The sequence below is a fragment of the Mus caroli genome, chromosome X (genome assembly GCF_900094665.2).
Source record: "Mus caroli chromosome X, CAROLI_EIJ_v1.1, whole genome shotgun sequence".
Lineage (NCBI taxonomy): Eukaryota > Metazoa > Chordata > Mammalia > Rodentia > Muridae > Mus > Mus caroli.
In genome coordinates this window covers 145,748,268-145,770,638 of record NC_034589.1, presented here as the reverse complement: position 1 = coordinate 145,770,638, position 22,371 = coordinate 145,748,268, and the positions used below count along the sequence as shown (strand labels likewise).

At 36.5% G+C, this 22,371-nt stretch overlaps 1 protein-coding gene across 1 annotated transcript in view; it reads left to right on the top strand.

The window, feature by feature from the left end:
* Phex (phosphate regulating endopeptidase homolog X-linked) overlaps positions 1–22,371 on the top strand; it is a 238,258-nt gene that overhangs the window by 209,753 nt on the left and 6,134 nt on the right. The window contains exons 16-21 of the mRNA XM_021152917.1: positions 991–1,045; positions 7,299–7,366; positions 9,664–9,794; positions 14,654–14,719; positions 15,842–15,946; positions 19,038–19,114. Coding sequence (XP_021008576.1) covers positions 991–1,045; positions 7,299–7,366; positions 9,664–9,794; positions 14,654–14,719; positions 15,842–15,946; positions 19,038–19,114 — 502 coding nt within the window. The remainder of the gene's footprint in view (positions 1–990; positions 1,046–7,298; positions 7,367–9,663; positions 9,795–14,653; positions 14,720–15,841; positions 15,947–19,037; positions 19,115–22,371) is intronic.

Sequence of the window (22,371 nt, the reverse complement as noted above, 5' to 3'; positions counted from 1 at the left end):
TTTTACTTCATTTTTGGTGGTGTTAGTGCTGGCCCCCAAAGACTATATACAAGTCCTCTACTGTTGAGCTGTATCCTCAGCCTTTTACTTCTTAATCACCTATCTACCAACAGTCTTCACCTTTCCCTTAGTGATGAATAAGGAGAGACTGGAAGGTAAAGAAATGATAGATTTCCCTCATTTCCCTTTTGTTGTATGTTGCCAATTTCAGTTTGAAAGGTTGGAAAATACATGGAAGAATGAAGGGAAAATGAAAACAGAGAACTTGAATCATTCTATTTCTTAGAATACTATGAACTTCTTTTAGTAATCTAAGCAAACCCAAGTCAACAGGGAAAACATGACCTCTTGGAGCTGTACAGGTCTAGAACTGTTGAGTTTAGAGTAACATGAAACTATGATAGTTGAGCTGTATCTTGTTAGACTACTCTATGTGTGAACAGCTGTATTTCTTTACTCCTTGGGCAGGATAAGTGCTGGGTGTGCAAAAGGGCACCTAGGAACAACTGTCATGCACATTGTATGCACCTCTTCTTTTCACACACATGCTTTATGACCTTCTTTGAACCCATGTATAAAATAAAAGTTCAAAGATTCTATTACAAAGAAATACAATGCAATAAACAGTATCATATGCATAACCATTCTTTATTTGTGGCACATGTGCCTGCAACAGTGGATACCTAAGAAACTGATACCTATGTGTATCCAGGAACCTGCTGGCTATCCTGCAGCTTCCAGGGCATATGACAGTATTGGACTCTGCCAATAGTATATCTGTATGTCCTTGAAATGATTCCATGTACTTATTTCAGACTCAGGTGAATTAATATTACCTCTAGATAGATCTCTTGTAGATACCTTGGATCTACAACTGCATTTGTAGTTTGGATGAGCATCTAGACGATTTGGGCTGTAGTTGGAACCAGAGTCTGAATATTGATCATCTCCATATTCTTACTATTTTTTGTTTGCTTGCCATCCTCTCAGGATTTCCTGCTGGAGAGCTGCAGAAGCCTTTCTTTTGGGGAACAGAATACCCTCGGTGAGTAAATCAGAAAATAAGCCTGACCTTGACAAGTTAGCAGAGAAGAACTTGTCACTGCGGCCAAGGACAGAATATCTAGTCTATTTTAGTTAAAGTTCTAAGTGGTATAAAGTGATACTGTGACCACAGCATCTCTTATAAATGAAAACATTTAACTGGGGCTGGCTTAGAGTTCAGAGGTTTAATCCATTGCCATCATGGTGGGAAGCATGGCTGTACACAGACAGACGTGGTGCTGGAGAGGTAGCCGAGACAGGTGCTACATTTCAGGTCAGCAGACAGCAGGAAGAGAGAGTGACACTGGGCCTTGCTTGAGAATCTGAAACCTCAAAGCCCACCCCCAGTGGCATGCTTCCTCAACAAGGCAATGCTTACTTCAACGAGGCAACACCTTTTAATAGTGCCACTCTCTCTGAGCTTATGGGCGGGGCATTTTCATTCAAATCACCGAATTTGACTCCCTGGCCCCCATAGGGTTGTAGCCATATTATGATGCAAAATGCATTTAGTCAAACTTCAAAAGTCCCCATAGTAGTTCACAGTCTCAGTAGTGTTTAACGTGGTGGCGCATGCCTTTAATCCCAGCACTTGGGAGGCAGAGGCAGGCGAATTTCTGAGTTCGAGGCCAGCCTGGTCTACAGAGTGAGTTGCAGGACAGCCAGGGCTACACAGAGAAACCCTGTCTCGAAAAAACCAAAAAAAAAAAAAAAAAAAAAATTCAAATCCAATGTCTCTTCTGAGACTCATGGCAGTTTCTTAAACAGTCAACTTCAAGTTAATGGTTACTCAGCAGAAGGAAAGCTTTGACTGAAAACTACGTCTTTGTAGTTTTCAGTAGGTATTTGTTTTGTGATCTTTGTCATCAGAGTATTTGACTAGATGGCAAAACTGGTTTCTATACAGAATTTTATATTTTTTACACATTTATGCTTTATGGAATGACAGAGGGTAGGTTCACTGATCAAGAAATATACAAAGAGAAGTCATAAAAATTTTAGTTTGATATTGGAGGGTATTGAATGTCAAAGGAGGAATTTAGAACAAAAATGCTGAAGTTTATGAAGTGATATAATTAAAAGTGTCATTAAAAATATAACCACATAACTATACCATAGGTCAAAATTGACAGGTCTGGACTTAGGGGCAGCTGTTTACAAACAGATTGTAGATAAATATAACTCATAATTTCTATATATAGTGGAGTTTCTCATAATATTCACTGTCAACAACACTATTATTTCTTTATATGCTTTTTTTGTGGCTGTGGTCCATTAATGTATGGCAAATTTAGTTATGATTTTAGGAGTTGTCACTTGTATTTACATTTGGATAGGTGAGAACTTCTATATGATTATGTAGGTTAAATGAGATAATATCTCATACAGGTAAAAATTAGAGAAATATATGATTGTGTTTTGATTGGGCTTCTCAGAAGCCGTTCTTGTCATAAGGATATAAGTAGTTCCTTTGGAGTGTGGTACCAGGAAACCTCAGCAGAGAATGAGGAGGTGGAGCAGAGAGGGAAGGAAAATGATACGTTGTGTTCTATGAAATTTCTCTGGCTGGCATAAATAAATAAATAAAAAGAATTACCACTAAAACTATCCAAACATGCTAGGCTATCTTTGTGTGATCCAGTTTTTGAAGTTCTAGGGAATAAATTACTTCCTTAGCTTTTCTGACTTTTAGAGGGGCCTACATTACTTTTTCCATGGCCTTTTCCCCCCATTTTAAAAATGTCAGAATAGCATTTCCTTTGACAGCTCATCTTTTGTCTCTTTTGTTTTAAAGATACTTGTGGTTACTTTTGGCCCACCCAGCTAAATCAGGGTAATTGCTCTCTTTTAAGGTCACCTGGTTAGCAACTTTAATTCCATCTGCAACCTTAGTTCCTTTTTGCCATATAACATAACACATTCACAGGTTCCAGGAATTAGCATCTGGCATCTTGGGGAAGTCATATGTGTGCCACAAAGCTAATGTGATATCATGGGCAACTGGAAATCAGTCTTGCTGGGGAACTATAGGACATATTTCAAGATAAGGATTATTTATCCTCCAGGTTACATTCCTTCAATGCTTTAGTAGCCAGCCTATGTGAAATAATTTCTGATCACTGGAGAAACTCCCTAGGCAGCTAGTTTTAAGTTGGCCCTCAGAAGCAATGTAATCAGTGCACTGAGACATGCTCTATGCTGAGAGAACATAGGCAGGCATCAATAGAGGCAACTACAGAGAAAAACTATTGTTAGTGCAAATGCAAAATCTTAGGTTTGTATCTAATCAAATCCATTAGTAACATCCTGGCCCTTAGCTGACTAGCTTTCTTCAGTATTCAGGAATTTGGATTCTGTTTTTCTCCATAATTAAGACTAGAAACATGCACACTTAGCTCATAAAATTAAAAGTTTAAGTAATTCTGTAAGTGCTCTTCAATCTGAAAAAAATCCTAGCATTCTTTGATTCTGCTTATCATAGACAATTTAACTGAGTTTTCTATTGTTATATAACTATAGCTGAAAACTTGGAAATGGTCTGCTTATGTTTGGAAATTATTAATTTAGTGATTTGTTTATTTGGTCCATTGATGTGGGGTTTTTATAGAAACATAAAAATCAGAAACGTAAGAATTATTGTTAGTGTCTGTTAGTATTAACGTATGCTGAGACATAGTTGGTACTTGAGTGAGCCATCTGTTTTTTATTAATATATCGCTTCCATGAATAGAGGTTATGCATTGTTTGACTACTTTGTACTGGACTATGGAAATGGTAGGAGTTACTTCAGTGAGAGTATTCCCAGACAGTCATCTATTTTGTCTTAATTGATAGCCACGAGAACCAAAGGAATAGGTATCCTTTTGCTCAGGCTGGTCAGCATGTGGCCTACATGTGAGTGTTGGGTCTAGTTTTGAGGACTGAGACAAGCCAAATCATTTTCAAGGGAAAGGGTCAGGAATGTAAATAACTTTAAACAACACATTCTAAAAGTGTTCCACGAAACTGTTGCTATCCTCTCTTCGCTTTCATTATCTTCACTCCTCAAGTTCTAGAAGGAACTTATTTGGCTTTGTTTAACATCAAGGCTCTTCTTTCTATGTTTCTGTGGGAAATGCTGTTCTCTAGTTCATGATTGAAAAACAAGAACATGGAAGAGGGCTCATAAGATGACTTAGCTGTTAAGAACACTTGGTTGTTTTTCCAGAGGATCTGGGTTCAATTCTTAATACCACATGATGCTCACGACCATCTGTAACTCTAGATCCCAAGGATTCAATACCCGCCATGGGTACCAGGTACACACATAGTACACAGACATACATTCAGGCAAAATACTCATGCAGATAAAATAAATAATAAAAAAAGAACTTGGCAAAGGATTTTATAACTACTGTCATCTCAGAGGTCTCTCTCTCTCTCTTTTTTAAATGATTTTCTGATACAGGAGTAAGGTACCCCCTACTTGATAGCAGCCTGAGGTCACAGTGAATGCAGACAGTAGTGTAATTGTTTTATAATTGACATCAAATCTTGTGTATGTGTTAAAGGCCTCAGATGATAAGTAAAGAGAGACTGAAGAGGTAGTAAAGTAACACTGTTCCTTTCCCCTTTGGAGAACTCGATTTATAATGCAGGAAGCCCCCCAGTTTCTGCCCAGCCAGTTGTATTCTAAGAGACACATAAGTTGATTTTTTTATGGCATGCTAATTTAAATAATTTGCATTGGAAATATAGAGGATATCAAAGCAATACTATAAAACATCACCATTCTAAGGTTTAGCCATACAAAATAGCTTTTTCTTTGTCTCTTGTCCAAAGGATTGTCATTTTTGTGACTGAGAATTGAGACTTACAATGATTCAATCATTTTGGAATTCCCTATCATGCTTTGCAAATAAAAAAATTGTTGGAGCAGTCCTTCTGAAGGGACGTTTATCGCACAGTACTTTCTATATGTTCCCATTGCCCATCCCTTAAATTTACCCAGTCAATAGCAGTGACTGAGGGTGTGTGGAAGATTGAGAAATGTGGGAAATCAAAATGTTGCAGGTCACACAGTGCTAGCTACTGCTGCAAAAAATTAGCACCGCGTGAAATTACAAGTTTGTCCCACATAGGCTATGATAGCTCTATGATTGAAATGTGTAATTTTACTCTTACTTCTTTAATGAAGGTTTGTAATGATGGAAAAACAGTAGGAAACATTTTTTCAAATGCAAATTACCTTGCAGGAAAGAAATAACAAAGGAAAGAATTGCCACCAAGGGGAAAAATTAAATCTTAACAGCACTTCCTTGGGTACAGTTAAGACAAACAATTAGCATGTTAAGGATCATTATGTCCTGTAATAACATGTTACTTCAAAAAATTCTGTTCTTTCCAGCTTTTGTCCTTTCTGTTTGCTGAATGACTTTGATGTTGTATGCCAGGGACCAACTGTGAAATATTTTTAGCATAATTACAAATCTTATAATAAAGATTCTAAATTGTCTATAATTTTTACCTATAGGTTAACTGATTTACATAGTTTCCATGTAAGACACATGTGTCCCTTACATGACATGGTAAGGCTAATTAATCATGAATTAAGTCACGGTTAATTTTCTTATTGTTTTACTAGGAACAGATAATTTAGTGGTGAATAAATAAGATGAGGATTTTGTTTTCATGGAGATTATGCTAGAGAGAAAATTCTAGACACATGCATCTGGGAAGTTCATTGATTTATTCAACTTTTCTCTTTGTACTTTGCTCCAATTATCTATGCTGTATAATAAAGCACCACTGTCTTAGTTAGGGTTTTATTGCTGTGAAGAGACACCATGGTCATGGTAACCCTTATAAAGGACGACATTTAATTGGGGCTGGCTTATAGTTCAGAGGTTCAGTCCATTATCATCATGGTGAGATGTATAGCGTCACAAAACCCTACATAGTTAGTGCTGGAGAAGAAGTGGAGAAATCTACATCTGGATCAGCAAGCAGCAGAAGAAGAGAGAGCAAACTACTAGGCCTACCTTGAGCTTCGGAAACCTCAGAGCTCACCCCAGTGGCATACTTTCTCTAACAAGGCCACATTTATTCCAACAAGGGCACATACCATTCTCTATGGGCTAAGGATAGTCAAACACATGAAGCTATGGGAGCCAAACCTATTTAAACCATCACTACTGCCAAACAGTCATTTACTGGCTCCCAAACTCTACAGTTTGGTTTGAGCTTGCCCCACTGAGCTAGACTGTTTAGAATACCTTCACTCCTTCCTGCTCTTCTGATGGATGGGGCCCAGAAGGGTCTTTCTTTCTTCAGCGAGAATCCCTTACATTTTGGAGTTTCTCCATTGCTTTATCAGGCCACTTGCCCTTCAACCAGGCTGTCAAATTTCTTTACATTATTGCTAACTTAAAGAAAGGCTGCAGGTGAAAAGTGCAAGGTGTCTTAAGGTCTAGTTCTAGAAGCCTCCTTGGCCCTTTATACTATGTAGTCTATTGGTTACAAGTCTCATGGCCAGAGCAGAATCAAGGACAAGGAAATAGAACATATCTTGGTAGGAGAAGAGAGGACATGTGTACTTAAGGGTAGGTGGTGTTGGTGGTGGCTATCCTTATAGATAATCTACCACGTGCTTTCTCAGAAGTGAAGAGAAATAATATAACACTTGCCCAAAATCTGATTAAGGCTTCACAGTCTTTGCTATTCAGCTGTCAGCTTGTCTGTCACAGAAACAGAGGAACGTGACTAATTTCCAAACAGACAGATCCCTTTTAAGCTCCACTCTCTTCCTTTTTTTATGACTACATTTAGAAAACAATTTAACTGCTAAGATTATAGTGACTTTGCAGCAAGTTTTCAGGAAAAAAATAAATAGTATATTTATATTATTTATATTTTCAAGCCCATCTTTAGGTATTTAAATGCAAACTGTCACTGCAACAGATATAAAACCACAGATGTCTTGAGACTGGAAAGGACTTTAGGAATGTTGTTTTTCACATCCCTTATTTCACAATGCAGGGCACTAAAGCTCATATAAGGTCACTGTGACAATGTTAGAATTTATACTTCTTTGTTTTGATTAGAAGGGTATGTTTAGAAGAATTGTTAAATACATTTTTGTATGTGATTGTTAGAGATTTTTGTTAATATTACTAAAAACTGTTTATAATCTTGTTTTTTTCACTAAAAAATTAAAGGATTATGCTGTCAGATTCATATCTATAATTTTTCCAAATTGTTTATTTATGACATAGATCCCTGAGTTATGGTGCTATAGGAGTAATTGTGGGCCATGAGTTTACACATGGATTTGATAATAATGGTAAGTGCTAGTTCCTTTTATAAGATGTTCCTTTTTATAATAATGTTGATTGTATGGTGTTAATTGTTGTTATTATCTTTTCATAGTGGCATCATCATAGATTGAAGATTATCCCAAAAATTATGATTGCTGATTGCAAACTTTTCTCATGTTTTGCTGTGATAGCTTGCAATAAATAACTATTCCAGTTGGTGATCAGGGTAAAATGGAAAAAAAAAAAGAAAGACTTTGTAGTTTCCATAAAAGCCTCTTTGCATTCAGAACAGTATTGTTGGGGCTGCTGCAGCAGTTCCAGGAATTATATTGTAGCTTTCCCTCTTTGTTTTTTCCTCCTTGCCATCTTAGGATGTTTTCTCTGGAGGTGTGAGCTCTGCCCCTGAGATGATTGTATGTGCTGCTTAATTAGGAAGTTAGCCTTGGGAACTTGGCTGCCTGATTGCTTTGTATAATCTCAAGTGCTTCTTTCCTGTTTTTCTTTATATCGGCGTATATTCACAGTTAATAACAGTACAAATATGCTCTAGGGAAAGGCGAGATAACAACTAAAAGTATCTCCTTTGGGAGTTATCCTTTTTAAAAGTTTTTATGACACACTTTGTGTGTGTGTGTGCATGTGAGTGAGCGTGTGTGTGTGTGTGTGTGTGTGTGTGTGTGTGTGTGTAGATCAAGGGACAACTTGCAGGATTGGTTCTCCCCTTCCCATGTGTCTTCAGAGTATTGAAATCAAGTCACCAGACATAGTAGTAAGTGGCTTAACCTGATGATTCATCTTACTAGGCCAAGAGTTGTTATTTTAAATCATCATTTTGTTTTTTCTTCTTAATTTTCAGAGACTGGACAGTCTCTGTCTCTCTGTTTCTGTTTCTGTCTCTGTCTCTGTCTCCCTTTCTCCCTCTTTCCCTTTTGCACTTAAATAGCATTCAGACTAACACAATGATTTGTAGACAGCCTTAAAAACCTAGCAAGACCAGGTAATCTCCAACATCCTTTTCTGGATGCCCATTCTGGGATAAGAGAGAAATTGGCTTCCTTTTCTTCTGAATAATTCTTCTTAGGTCTCACTAACACTTCCTTAATCCCCTCTTTGTCTCACCACCTCTTGCTCCTCTGATCTCTTGCTCCTGTAACTGACTTTTAATCACCAGAGTTCTCAAGCTAGCCTTTTTGCCATTGAGTAGTTAGTTTATCTAAGAGAAGATTCTTAACTAAGAAACAAAGGCACATGGTGCTTGATTGGTTCTGGACCTTTCTTCTAGGTCTCGCTCACAGGATAGAATCTAATGGTGGCGATTTTATCCTAGGAACAGTGTGTAGCACAATGTATTGCACATATGAGTAGAGGCCTAGTAACTGATGACCAATGTGTTAGTGGTTGGAGGACAGTAACTCCACTTCTGGGGGGTAGTGTTAATAACAAGCAGCCTTGCTGAAGAGCTTTGGACTGTTCCAGTGAATACTTTTGCTTAGAGGGCCTTGCATGTATGTTTTTTCTTACTAGCATTTTCTTTGGAGACTTAGGTAGGGAACTTTCTGTGTAATTAAAGTCAAACCATGCCTTTGATTCTAGTAGTATCCTTGAAAATAGGAGACGTATACCCAAATCATTGTTCTGGAGGGTATAGAGAAGATGAAGAATGAGAGACCATGTAGAAACCCTCCCCCATTACGTTCTGGAGATTTCCATCCCTGTTCCAAGTTCTCTTTTTAGAGCAACATTCCTCATCCAAGCAGGACAGATGGGTCTTCTATCCACACTGATGACTGTGGAATGATTCATAACAGAGGGTTTATGTGTCTCTTGGCTCCTGGCAACTTAGAGGAAGCAGGTTGCTATAGGGCTGAGTCAGGTTCTGTGGTCCTATGGTTTGGATGACTCACTAGGGCTGTTCCTATGGATTATTTGGAATTTCACTGGTAGTGGTTCTTCAGTTACCTCTGCTTTTTGGATGAAGGAAACTAATTTTGCTTGCCAGAGAACTTTTCAGGTCAGAGGAGATGAAAAAAGGAAGCCAAGATTGGAGAAGACTGGTGCATGTGTTAAATTGATGAATCTCATTTTTAAAATGTCCTTTGTTCATTTCAAGGGAAGAACTCCCTCAATTCTTTGCTTCCTTCCCCTGCTTTTTACAATTAAATTAATCCATGACACTGGAGATGTTGTGGGAGCTAATCTCAGGGACAGCATCCTGTGCTGTCAGGACTAGTTTGGAAAGTATGTCCAGGTACAGAAAAGGAAAGATGACGATTTCAGCTTTTATGAAGTAACATGGATTTCTTGTAACCTTCCTTTATGTCAGGTAGAAAATATGATAAAAATGGAAACCTTGATCCGTGGTGGTCTGTGGAATCAGAAGAAAAGTTTAAGGAAAAAACAAAATGCATGATTAACCAGTATAGCAACTATTATTGGAAGAAAGCCGGCTTAAATGTGAGTACAGCTGTGGCTGTGTGCCTGTGTGGGGGAAGCCTTGTGGGCCATTTTTCTTCATTTAGACATTAGCTTGCTTTAGTCCATTGGTTTTCTAAGCATGCTTCTGGGATCCACAACATCTGCCTTCCCTGACAACTTGTTAGAAATACAAATTCTTGATTCTTTCCCAGACCTTCTCAATCTTTAGACTATCTAGCCTGATAGTCTGGGAGTCATTCACATGTGCTCAGGTAGTTCTAACAGACTTTGAATTTGGAGAATCACAGGCTTACACATTAGTGACATCACAAATCCCCTAGCACAAATAAGCACAACATTCTTAAAAATCTCCTACATTTCACATTGTCAAAAAAATTCTACCCAAACCATTATTAGGTGTTATTAACTGAAATACCATCTCATCACTTTGAACCAAAGAATCTGAGAATCAAGCATTTAGTTCTAAAAGTTTGAACAAAAGCAATGCACATTTGAAATGTTCATTTTGTGTCATAATACGTATGTATATAGTCTTACATGAAGATAAATGCAATTTTATCCATATTCTGAGGATGTAAAATTTTGTCCCTTTCCTATTTGCCTTTATTTTTGTCTCCTTCCTTTTTTCTCTTATCTTCCCTGCCCGTAGTCTGTGTTAATAACCCTGCTACACTTTTCTCCAGTGTTCAGGTAAAGACAGACACATGCAGCTTTAGTTAATTGCTTCTGGCGATGGCCTAAGAATTCCTGGTGTGAATACCATAACCTAGTCAACTAACCTCTTACCCAAGGGGATAATTTTCAGTTAGAAAGGCTGATGTGATAAACACTTTTTATGCATATGGTTTTTTCCTGTGGGATACATTTCTATTGTCACTAGAATAAAATTTCATATTTTCACCAGTGATGGATGGAAATGTATATATCTATGGAACTTTACCTTTTATTGCCAATTATGAGAGCCTCTAAAATAAAAGGGCTTTAAAACTTGTTGTTCCCCTTATATGTATCTCCCTCAAGTGTATTACTCATCATTTAAGATTTCTTTTTCAGTACTATCTTTCGACACACAAAATCAAAACATTTTTAAAATTCCAAGATACTTAATCTCTCTTAAAATAACCTTTTGTCTTTGTTTTCTGGCCTATGAAGATGTCTCCTGTACTCAGATTGGATAGGAAGTTACTCAGTTACTTTTCTCTTGCTTTGATAAGACATTACAACAAAGACAACTTATAAAAAAAGAAAGCGTTTAATTTGAGCATTACAGTTCAGACTGTTACGGCCTATGGCTATCATGATGGGGAGCATGGCAGCAGATAGACAGGAATGGTAATGGAACTATAGTTGAGAGCTTACATGTTGAGATAACAACCATAAGTCAGAGAGAACCATAAGTCAGAGAGAGAGAGAGAGAGAGAGAGATTCAAGCTAACTGGGAATGGCATGGGCTTTTAAAACTTCAAAGTTCATCCCCTGATGACACACCTCCTACAACAAAATCATACTTCCCAATCATTCCTAAACAGTTCCATGAACTGAGGACCAAGTATTGAAATATATAAGTTCATTCAAACCATCACAGGAGATGCTTATTTTTCACCCAGGAAAGTTTTTAAAATTGTTCTGATATTATACATTTAAATCTTTATGAATGTGAGTTTTATTTTTGTAGAATTTAATATAACTCACTTTCTGTAGAGTCTGTTTTAGAGTTCAGAATTGTATGATTCCAAGACATACTCATACATGACTGTAGCATGCTCTCATTTACTTATGTTTATCCATACATATATGATTATATCATCAAATATATATTTATTATGTTCTTCAGCATCTATTTGTTTGCCCAAAGTGTCAGATACTGAGATGTAATTTTGAAAATGGGATAATGATCATAAGAGCATATCTGTCTCAATATAAATTCATTTAATCATCAGAAAACTGCTTCAGTCTCATTCCCATAGAAGGGATTAAATGGAAATGCCTCTGTGTATGTGTGTGCATACGCACACATGTGTGTGCTTGTGTGTTTATGCGTATGCGATTCTTTTGTAGACATAAATGGTCAGATTTTATTTCCAGGCTTCATTTGTATGAGTCTGTCCTCTGCACCTGATTTTTCTTTGCAGTGATTAAGGAAGAACTTAGTTGAGTCACCACAGATGCAGAATGTCAGTAGGCAGTGCATCTATAGTGGTCAAGCCTGGTCTCCTGTGCTCTTCTGCAGTGGCTCAAAGTATGAGGCATTAGAGGGATGAGGCCACTCCAGAAGTCTGTAATTTCGATGTAAAGTTTAGAATGAAAAGGAAGGAGATGGATTCAAGCATGTATGTATATAAATAAAAATAAAAATAAAAATAAAAATAAAAATAAATGAGACTTGAGAAAGCATGTGTTATACAACAAGAGCTCCAGCAACAGAGGTTTACCTGGGTTTGAATACCTGACAAATGTATTTTTCTTAATCATTCTGTCTTAGAGCAACTTCCTTATAATCAAAATCCAAGAAGGGACTCCTTAAGTGAGTGATTCACAGAGAAAACAGTTCATGAAAAGGCTGCCCTTGGCTCTGAGGGAAACTGAGTGTTACTCTTGATACTAAATAAGATTCTAGAGAATGCACTCCAGAAGTTGTTCAGCTCAGGGATAAGGGGCTGGCAGCTCTACCAGCACATCAGTTAGTCACTGGAAGGTGACCTATGCTACTTCCATAGGCTCAAGTGGTTGCAAATTCTTGGTAGAGAAGGGAAAGCACTGGGAGGCTCTGAAGTCATATGCATACAAGTAGCTTTCTATGAATTGGCAATTAGAGAAACAGGGGCCAAGAATTTGAGAGGGAGACAAGAGGGGGAGACTTGGGGAGGGTTGGAAGGAGGAAAGGCTTATGATGTAACTATTTTTTAGTTTCTTTCTTTTTTTGAATCCATGGCCTGCTTTGAGTTTCAAATGCTTGTTTTTTAAACAAAAGTGTTGACAATAGTCCTCATATCCCTGGGATGTAGAAAAAGAGTGTAAGCAGAGCCAAAATGATAACTTTAGGAGAATAAAGCAAAGGGTGATAGGGGTTCTGGGTGATCATTCTGAATCTTGTTTCCTTAAGATTTATTTTTATTTGCTAGCATTGCTTGATACATCAGTAGTTGGGCTAACTTAAAAGTAAGTTTTTGGTAGGATCTGTGGCGTGGGAGTAGGGTGTACTAGTTTCCTCTTGCTGATATAGAAAATTACTATGAACTTAGTTACTTAAAAAAAAACAAATTTATTTTCACAAGATTCTATATGTCAAAAGTGTGACTCAAGTCTCTGTAGCCTAAAAGAAAGATGCCAGAATGGATGTCTTCCTTTGTAGAGGGTACTTGGGAAGAGTCTGTCTCCTGCATTTTCTTTGTTTCTGAGGCTATCAACACTTCTTGGCTTATGATCCCTTCTGTGGTGCCTTGAATGAAAACGTCCCCCATAGGCTCATATAGAGTTACACTATTAAGAAGTATGATGTTGTTGGAGTGGCTTTGTTGGAGGACATGTGTCACTAGGGCTTCGACTTTGACTTTTCAGAAGCTCAAGTCAGGCCCAGTATGTCTGCTCTCTTCTTACTACCCACTGATTCAGATATAGAATTCTCAGCTACCTCTCTAGCACCGTGTTTGCTTGCATGCCGCTATGTGTCCCACTATGACAATAATGGAAAAAAAAAACCTCTGATCTGTAAGGGAGTACCCAATTAAATGCTTTCATTTATAAAAGTTGCTGTGGTCATAGCATCTTGTTACAGCAATAGAACAGTAACTAAGACCCCTTCCTTCTTAAAAGCCAACAATGACCACTGTACCACTCTGATATTCTCTGGTCTTCCTTTTCCTTTTATAAGGACACTCATAATTATGGTATGGTAGGTTCTTCAACTTAATCACATTTTAAAAGTCACTTTTGCCATTGTTAGGTAACTTATTCCTGAATTTCTGGGAATTTTGATGTGGATGTCTTTAAGAAGCCATAATTCTGCCTACTGTACTAGGGTTATCATACCCTTAATCTAGATAGCAAATACTAAACTGCTCTTGTAGCAAAAAAAGGAACACAGACTGTGTATGTTAGTGGGCTTGGCTGTGAGCTAATGAAAGTTGATTTATAGATACTGATTTGAATTTCATATAATTTCTATATGCCACAAGACATGGTTCTTTTGATTTTTCCTTCAGTCACTGACAAGTGGAAAATCCTGTCTAGACAAAAGCAAATGGCAGGTTAGCTTTGGCTGCGCATGTATAAACGTAGACTATTTCCATCCTAGCTCATTTAAGCTTAGAAGAATGTCTCCCCATGCTTCGCTGGGTGTCATACATATTTCAAACCTTGACCTTGTAGTCTGTACCACGTCTCTTTCATTTTTCTTCCCAAAGAGAACAACTTTCCTTTCAATGTTTCATAGAAATAGCTGAAGGTAAAATGATAATGGTTGGGTCTAAAATCTTGTTCCTATGTGGATGGCAAACTTTTAGAGACACAGAGACAATAGGAAAAAACCCTCAAATTATGTGAGCCAATCAGAGACAGTCCTCTGGATATTGACATTTCTATTTCTTCCACTAAACCAGAGCCATTTAGAATATTGTTAATGTTTTATTGAAGCTGACTCAATTAGCGTGAATAAAGAGATGGCTGAGAAAGTAATGCAGAGTAGCAAGATAAAAATGGCCACATTCAGAAACATCTTGCTTGGGCTAGTTTACTATCTCAAAACACATCATATCCAAGTTTTATTTATTGTATGTAATTTTCTCTTTAAAATATGATGTTTTCTTCCTGTAATATTTACATGTCTTTTGCTGAATGGTAGTTGACTGTGAAACACATTCTTATTTTCTTTCTCTTAGGTGAAAGGGAAGAGGACCCTGGGAGAAAATATTGCTGATAATGGGGGTCTGCGAGAAGCTTTTAGGGTACTTACCATTACATTTACTGGGCTTTAAAACTTATGAAAGCATGCATAGGTACAGCTCCGTGTATAGCACCAACTCAGTGTTGACAACTATGGTGTTTTGAATTCACTAAAATACATTTATATTTTTACATGGACTGTGTTAATACTCTGATAGATAGAGTTGCACTTTTTTATTTTTGGAGTATCAAGTCATTCTAAATAATAATGCTTATTAACAATTATATATTTAAAATAGAGTTTTCAGACAATATATTCAGAATCATATTAAAGAATGCCACAGGACTCTTCTTGGGGCTAAATTTATGTGAATTTTCTTGAAGTAAAGATTTATCTTTTTCCTTCTTTATCATTTAATCTTATAGCCTCATATTTCAAACCTATGGCTAGAGGCTATTCATTTTCATATATTGGGCCAGTGAGAGTCCATAAGTGTCTTTGCATCATCTCTCAGTGTATAGCTAAGAAACAAACACAACAATAACATAGAAAGATTTGCATAAAATTGAATATATTTACTTTAAAAACTAGGTTGATTCTAAGTGTTATCTTTCTTTATATTCTAGTTAAAATGTATTTTATTTTATTAGATGATGATGAAAAGGAAAATACCTTTTCTTGTTGATAAAACAAGAAAAATAATATGTCAACCCCACCCAGATTTATTGCTAAAGCAGTTGTACATGGTGTTAAATTTGTTTGTCCCTCTTTGGCATGGAAAGAACACCTATTAAAGAGCTTTGCTTTGCTATTTATAGAGTGTAAGGTTCCTTTTTTGTCAGTTTGATTTTTTTTTCTTTTTTGAGACAGTCTCATTCTGTAGTTCAGGTTGACCTCAAGCTCATGGAAATGCTCCTGTCACAGCCTTCCAAATGCTAGGATGACAGATGTGCACCACCATATCTGGCTAGCAGTATGAGGTGTATAGTTCTGCAGATCTACCTGCTTCACCATTAGATGATGTGGCACTTGGTTTTGTTTCCAGGTGTTTGTTTTCTTAAAGGAAAACTCAACACAGTGCATCATACCCATGGCAGGAATATGTGTTTAATACTTTTGTGTTGATTGTGAAAAGAGAAAAGCTCTTATTGATGATGATCACCTATTCTGCTTCTGTCACTAGGCTTACAGGAAATGGATAAATGATAGAAGACAGGGAGTTGAAGAACCCCTCCTACCAGGCATCACATTCACCAACAATCAGCTCTTCTTCCTGAGTTATGCTCATGTGAGTAAACTGAGGATAGAGCATCACAGGGGAAAAATGTATGTCATTAACTTATGCCTTTAATCAAAGGTTTGGAGGAAAAACTCACTGGCATGACTTTGACTATAGCCAATATTTAATCTTGTGTCAGTATTGGGTCAGATATAAGAATAAGTATCTAAAAGAGCACACCCCTAAAATAGTATTTCCTGGTTAAAATGGGCAAACAGGACCAAATAAGGGCATATGTTTGTTTTTTTCTTTTCATTTAAAAGTAATCATGTTTTGATTGGAAAAAGGCTCTGACTTAGATAACTTATCTGTTATCTGTGGTTGGTTTTGTATTAAAATGGCAGAATTGAATAGTTGAAATAGGGCTCTTATGGTTTTCAAAGGTTCAAATCTATCTTTACAGAAGAAGTTTACTGAGCTCTTATATAGAGGACAAAATACAAGGATCTATCTGTTCCCACTATTTACATTTTAGTTCAAAATAACAACTCTTTGTAAGTGGGATAAACTAATGGAGAGAAATGTTGTTATTTAAATTTTTGATGTCTGATTTTTTTAAAGAGAGATATATATTTTATTAATAAATCTACATGACAGGAAATGTGCATAATGGCATACCAAGTTTCAGTCTGTTGTGAAGAGAAGCATGTCCTAAAAGATGGTGTATTATATGATTTTGGTATACAGATGTGGTAATATATAGAAGTGGTATACAGATGACATTGTTATTTGAGTAACTCTGTGTATACTTTACAGGCATGTAAACACTGAAAAGAATATGTCACCAGCACAAAAACCTGCAATAGAACCTTTATCTTGCTGAGGAGGGCAAATGACTTTTGCTCACGTGGTGGGATGTGGGGTAAAGGGAACATGAGAAGATGCACATGTATTCATCTTTAAATACAACATTTTTGTCAAACCAAAGAAATTCGGTAGTAAAAGAATAATTCTGTTTTTTAAAATCTCTATTGAGAAATTTCTTTTAAGGCAGCCCCCAATCTTACAGAACAGATATTTTTACTCTTGGTACATTGGAGGAATTCTGTTTACATGGTAAATATTATTTTCTATCCTGGAAATGTACTAGAAAATAGTAACAACCTTAATGTTCAGGAACCTCTTAAATAACTTATGAAACATAAGCAATGCTATAAACAATGTAAACAAAATATATATGACACTTGGCTTGAACATCTGAGCTCTCAAAGCTCACTCCTCTAGTGACACACTTCCTCCAACAAGGACATACCTACTCCAACAAGGCCATGCCTCCTAATAGTGCCATTTCCCTATACCAAGTATTCAAACACATGAGTCTATGAGGGCCAATCATCATTATTCAAACCACCACATGCTACTATGAGCTAGATTTTGAGAAAATTAAGGAATCTTAATCTTAAAACATCTTTAAAATCATATTCATAAATATGGTGAGAGATGATTTATCATTATCAAAATAGCAGTAAGCTATTAGCTTTCTTGTCCTCTATACCTATACCTGTTGCTATGACCTGCTAAAATTGTTTCTCATGCATTTTCCATGTATTTTTATCCTTCTGGTTCTTTCAATGCCTATTTATACTTATTTAATAGACATTAATAGCTTTTAAAAATAACTAGCCTTTACTTCCTTCTTTTTCCTATATATACTTCTGCCAGGTAAATCCTTCAAAAATATGGTTTTATTTTTCTGTCCAAGAGCAATGTTTAAACATAGTTATAACACTGCTGATCAGTACTCTAGAAATATGGCATGAACCTTTCTCTCTCTGGGCACTTACACACTGACGCTCAACCAAGCTGAATGTTTTCCCCATCCTTCAATCATTTATAATTTCCCTTTCAATTTCAAATGCTTTCCTATATATTCATGTATCCTAGAGGTATTTATACTTTAAGCTTACATCATGTTTCAAGAACTATTTCAAATGAGTATTAAGTAGGTTAATACTCAGAAGCAAATAATACAGGAGTGTATTTCTTGCTTTTGCTCCATGTTCAGCATATGTCATCAGGGAGGCTCTGACCATAGTTTTTACTGAAGGAATTGGGTTTTGAAGTATTTCATCTTGACAGTATTTTATTTGGAGTATTTCATCATTTCACTTTCATGGACACCAAACAGTACTTTTTATTAGTTGTGAGTGTATGTTTATGTTGATGTGTGTACATGTTAGTGTGGATATATGCATGTGTGCACAGAGGACAGAAGCTGATGTCAAATATTTTTCCTTTATTGCTCTTCATCTTTATTTTTTGATAAATGGCCTTTCACTGAATCTAAAAATCATCAATTTGGTTAGGCTGTCTTGGCAATGAACTCAGCTTTTCTCTACAACCACCCCTATGCTCTGTCCCCAGCTCTTGGGACACAGGTACATGCCATCATGCCCAGCTTTTTAATGTGGGTTTTAGGGATCTGAATTCAGGTCCTCATACTTGTATCAGGTGTATTGCAGATTGAGTCATCTACTCAACCCCATTGACTGTTAATGCTACATCTTACATTGCTCCTAAAACTATTAAAATTGATGCCAAGATTTCTCAAACTTTTATTGGGAAGCAGAATATATAACTTCTTAGTTTATTGGTCAGAACAAGTTAGTCATGTCTAATTTCAAAGGAAATAGATACATGTATTCCTTTCCCAAGTCCAGACCAGGATGAGGGAAGAAAGACACCTAGGAGCATCTACAGTCAGTAAGCCTCCTGATTGTACTAAACCATGACATGTTTTATTTATCTTTTCATTGAGATGAATATGGTTAAATCTGATAAAGGTTATTTAAAACACCAAATTAATAACATGAATACATTCACTAATTTTTGGGCACATGTAATTCTCTTGATTTAAATCATTTGCTTGGAAACCTTCTCTATTTACTCAAATTGTGTAATTCACATTGAAAAAAACTTGCTGCTCTGGGGACTTGAATAATAGATATTGCTGTTGCTCAATGTTTTATCTGATTCACTCAAACTTCTTGCTCTCTATGAATCCCAAAATTATTCTTCAGTACAACTTGGATGTGTTAAGAAACTAGAAACTGTACAGTTGGAGTAGAAGCATATTTACTGGGGTGTCTCTATCTTTTAGGTAAGGTGCAATTCCTATAGACCAGAAGCTGCCAGAGAACAAGTGCAAATTGGTGCTCACAGTCCTCCACAATTTAGGTAAGTAAGTGAATTGGTGGCCCCAGGTTTTATCTGTGCATACCCCCCACTCTGTGCCCCCAGACATACCAGTGTGCTGTCAGATGGGAGATATGAACACAAGTCTACACAATGAAATTTATAATCTCCGTTTTGTAGACAACAGAACCTGACTGAACAGAAACTAAGCATCTCTTGTTTCACTGTAGTAAGATGGTCTTCTCGGGGTCTTTTCAACTCAATTTCTGCTTAGTATTGCATCAAGAGACCAGTGAGGCTTCAAAAGTAATTGCAATCCAAATCTCAGTTTTAGTATTACATTTCAGATAGAGAATTAGAACTGCTTTTGGCCAGAGAGATGGTTCAACAGCTAAGAGCATTGTTGTTCTTGTAGAGAATTCAGGTTCCATTTCCAGCACCCACATGAAAGTTCATAACATCTGAAACTCAAATACCAGTGGATCTGAGTTCCTCTTGCAGTCTCCAAAGCCTCCAATGCGCATGGTATGCATACATACATACATACATGCATACATACATTCATACATACAGTCAAACATTCATTTATATAAAATAATTACATATATATAGAATTATAATTGCTTTTGGAAGGCAATATTCCATGGATGCCATTAGTATGTCAGGTCCTTGTTTAATAATGGGAATATTGAATTGTTCTACCATCTATTTTATCAGGGAGGTGTAGGCAAAAGAAAAATTTAAAATGGATTTTATTACCTCAGAAAAGGGTGTGATCTAATATACTATTCTGTTTTTAAGCTTCAAGAACTCTGGTTTATTCTGGTCTGTTTTCTGTTTAAGAGTATTCTGTGTGCTACTTCTTGTTCCCCACACACTGTAAACTAACAAACATAAACAATTGTCCCCTTTCTGAACACGAAGTAAGATATGTGGTTATCTTTAGCAATTATAATTCATATCTGGAGTCAGAGACAGTGAAGTTTGGTTTTCATCTTGTAATACCTTTTGAAACAATTGCATATGTATATACATTTATATGTAAGAAGAGATTAACAACTGTAATTTTCAGAATGCATAAAATATTAAGTAAAAACAAAATTAAAGTTGATATTACTTATCTTGGACTAGGTTCTATGGCTTGAGAGAAATTTCTTATAGTAGAGGACAGTTAATTATATAAAGAAATCCAAGAAGCCATGGTAATTTATAGTTATTCTTTGCTTAGAACATATTATACCTGAATATCTCTATGTTTAATATTTAAATGAATCTATTAGCAAGCATATTATAAGAAAGTCACCTAGGAGTTCCTCTATATTTTAAAATCTTGCTTTAGAAATGCTTCAACTGCCATATCCAGGGATCCATCCCATAATCAGCTTCCAAACGCTGACACCATTGCATACACTAGCAAGATTTTGCTGAAAGGACCCAAGTATAGCTGTCTCTTGTGAGATTATGCTGGGGCCTAGCAAACACAGAAGTGGATGCTCACAGTCAGCTATTGGATGGATCACAGGGCTCCCAATGGAGAAGCTAGAGAAAGTACCCAAGGAGCTAAAGGGATCTGCAACCCTATTGTTGGAACAACATGATGAACTAACTAGTACCCCGGAGCTCTTGTCTCTAGCTGCATATGTATCAAAAGATGGTCTAGTTGGCCATCACTGGAAAGAGAGGCCCATTGGACTTGCAAACTTTATATGCCCCAATACAGGGGAATGCCAGGGCCAAAAGAATGGGAATGGGTGGGTAGGGAAGTGGAGGGGGGGTATGGGGGACTTTTGGGATAGCATTGGAAATGTAATTGAGGAAAATACGTAATAAAAAAAGGAAATGCTTCAAAATTGACTATAAATTACCCACTAGCATAAAAATCTAATCACTGTGTTGGAAATTCTCTCCCACTGGGATTAACTGTCATGAAGGCTGACAGTTTCTAAAGGACTAAAATGTAATCCCACAGACAAATGGAGCAGATGAAACCACACAGTAGATTAATTACTCAACTGATAAGTTTTAGAAACTAATTTCATTTTACTAACTAGTTGCCTGAAATGGTGGATTTTTTTTTACTAATAATTTAGAGAGTATACTTACTGATTATCATCTATATTCCATCTTGAACACTTGCCTAAGGGGAATCACACTATGATATATTGATCCTTATCCAAACACCCCAACTAAACCCAAGAGATTGTGGGGATTTGTTGGATACAGGCCATAACATTCATTCAAATGCCCAGAGGCAACAAAGTATCAGGGAAGAAATAGTGACTGAATGCTGGTTTTGGTTGAGTCCTTTGAATGTTCAGTTGCCTAAGAAATTGACGATGGGGAGGCTTTTGCCTGACTTGTCATTAAGATCTGCAGTAAGCTTAGATTTTAAGTGAAGAGAAAAACCACACAGTGGGAACAACACTTGTAAAAGGCAAATACAATCAAAGTTCTGAGTAGAAACCTGCAGTCTCTATAGCAGTCAGGAAATTGTGACTGTAGCAGGTTGTAAAGCTAAACTCTAGTGCAGAATGACTCATCTGTAACAGCTACATTCTGACCATTAGTTAGTTGACTCTTACATTAGTCAAATTCTAGGTAGATGTGAATAATGGTAGGAATTTAGGGAAAGTATTTTGATACATCAAATGAACTGTTAAAAACCTAATTGGAAATGCAGCAAGCGTAATGGCTTTTACAATATTATAATATTGTGAGAAAGAAGCCAAAGACAAAGTTATGTGAACATTTCATACATGTCAAATTCAAAGGCAGGTGGTGCTATGGTAATAAATGGTGTAGTAGTAATTATTTTTGGAGGTCTGGGCAGGGGAGACAAATGGAACTTTGGAGTGCTTGAGATACCTTGCCTTGATCATAGAATGGTAGCAGTGGAAATATATGTTAAAAAATATAGTGGTTTCTATACTTATGATTTATGCCATTTGTTCCAATTATATAAGTTTTAGAAACTAATTTCATTTTACTAACTAGTTGCTTGAAATGTTGGAATTTTTTGCTAATAATTTACAGAGTATATTTTCTGGTTATTACCTATATTTTATCTTTAACACTTGCTAGAAGTAACTTTTTCAAAAGTTAGAAAAACAAAGTCTTGGAGATGATACACTTATATAGGAATTTGAAGACTCTTGGAGGAGTACTAGAGTCCTGGGTAGACTTTGAAGAAATGTCGAATTTTTTATTAGATATTTTCTTTTTTCTTTTCTTTTTTTTTTTTTTTTTTTTTTTTTTTTGGAAAGGGGTTTCATTTTTCTCTGAAATCGTGGCCCATTAGA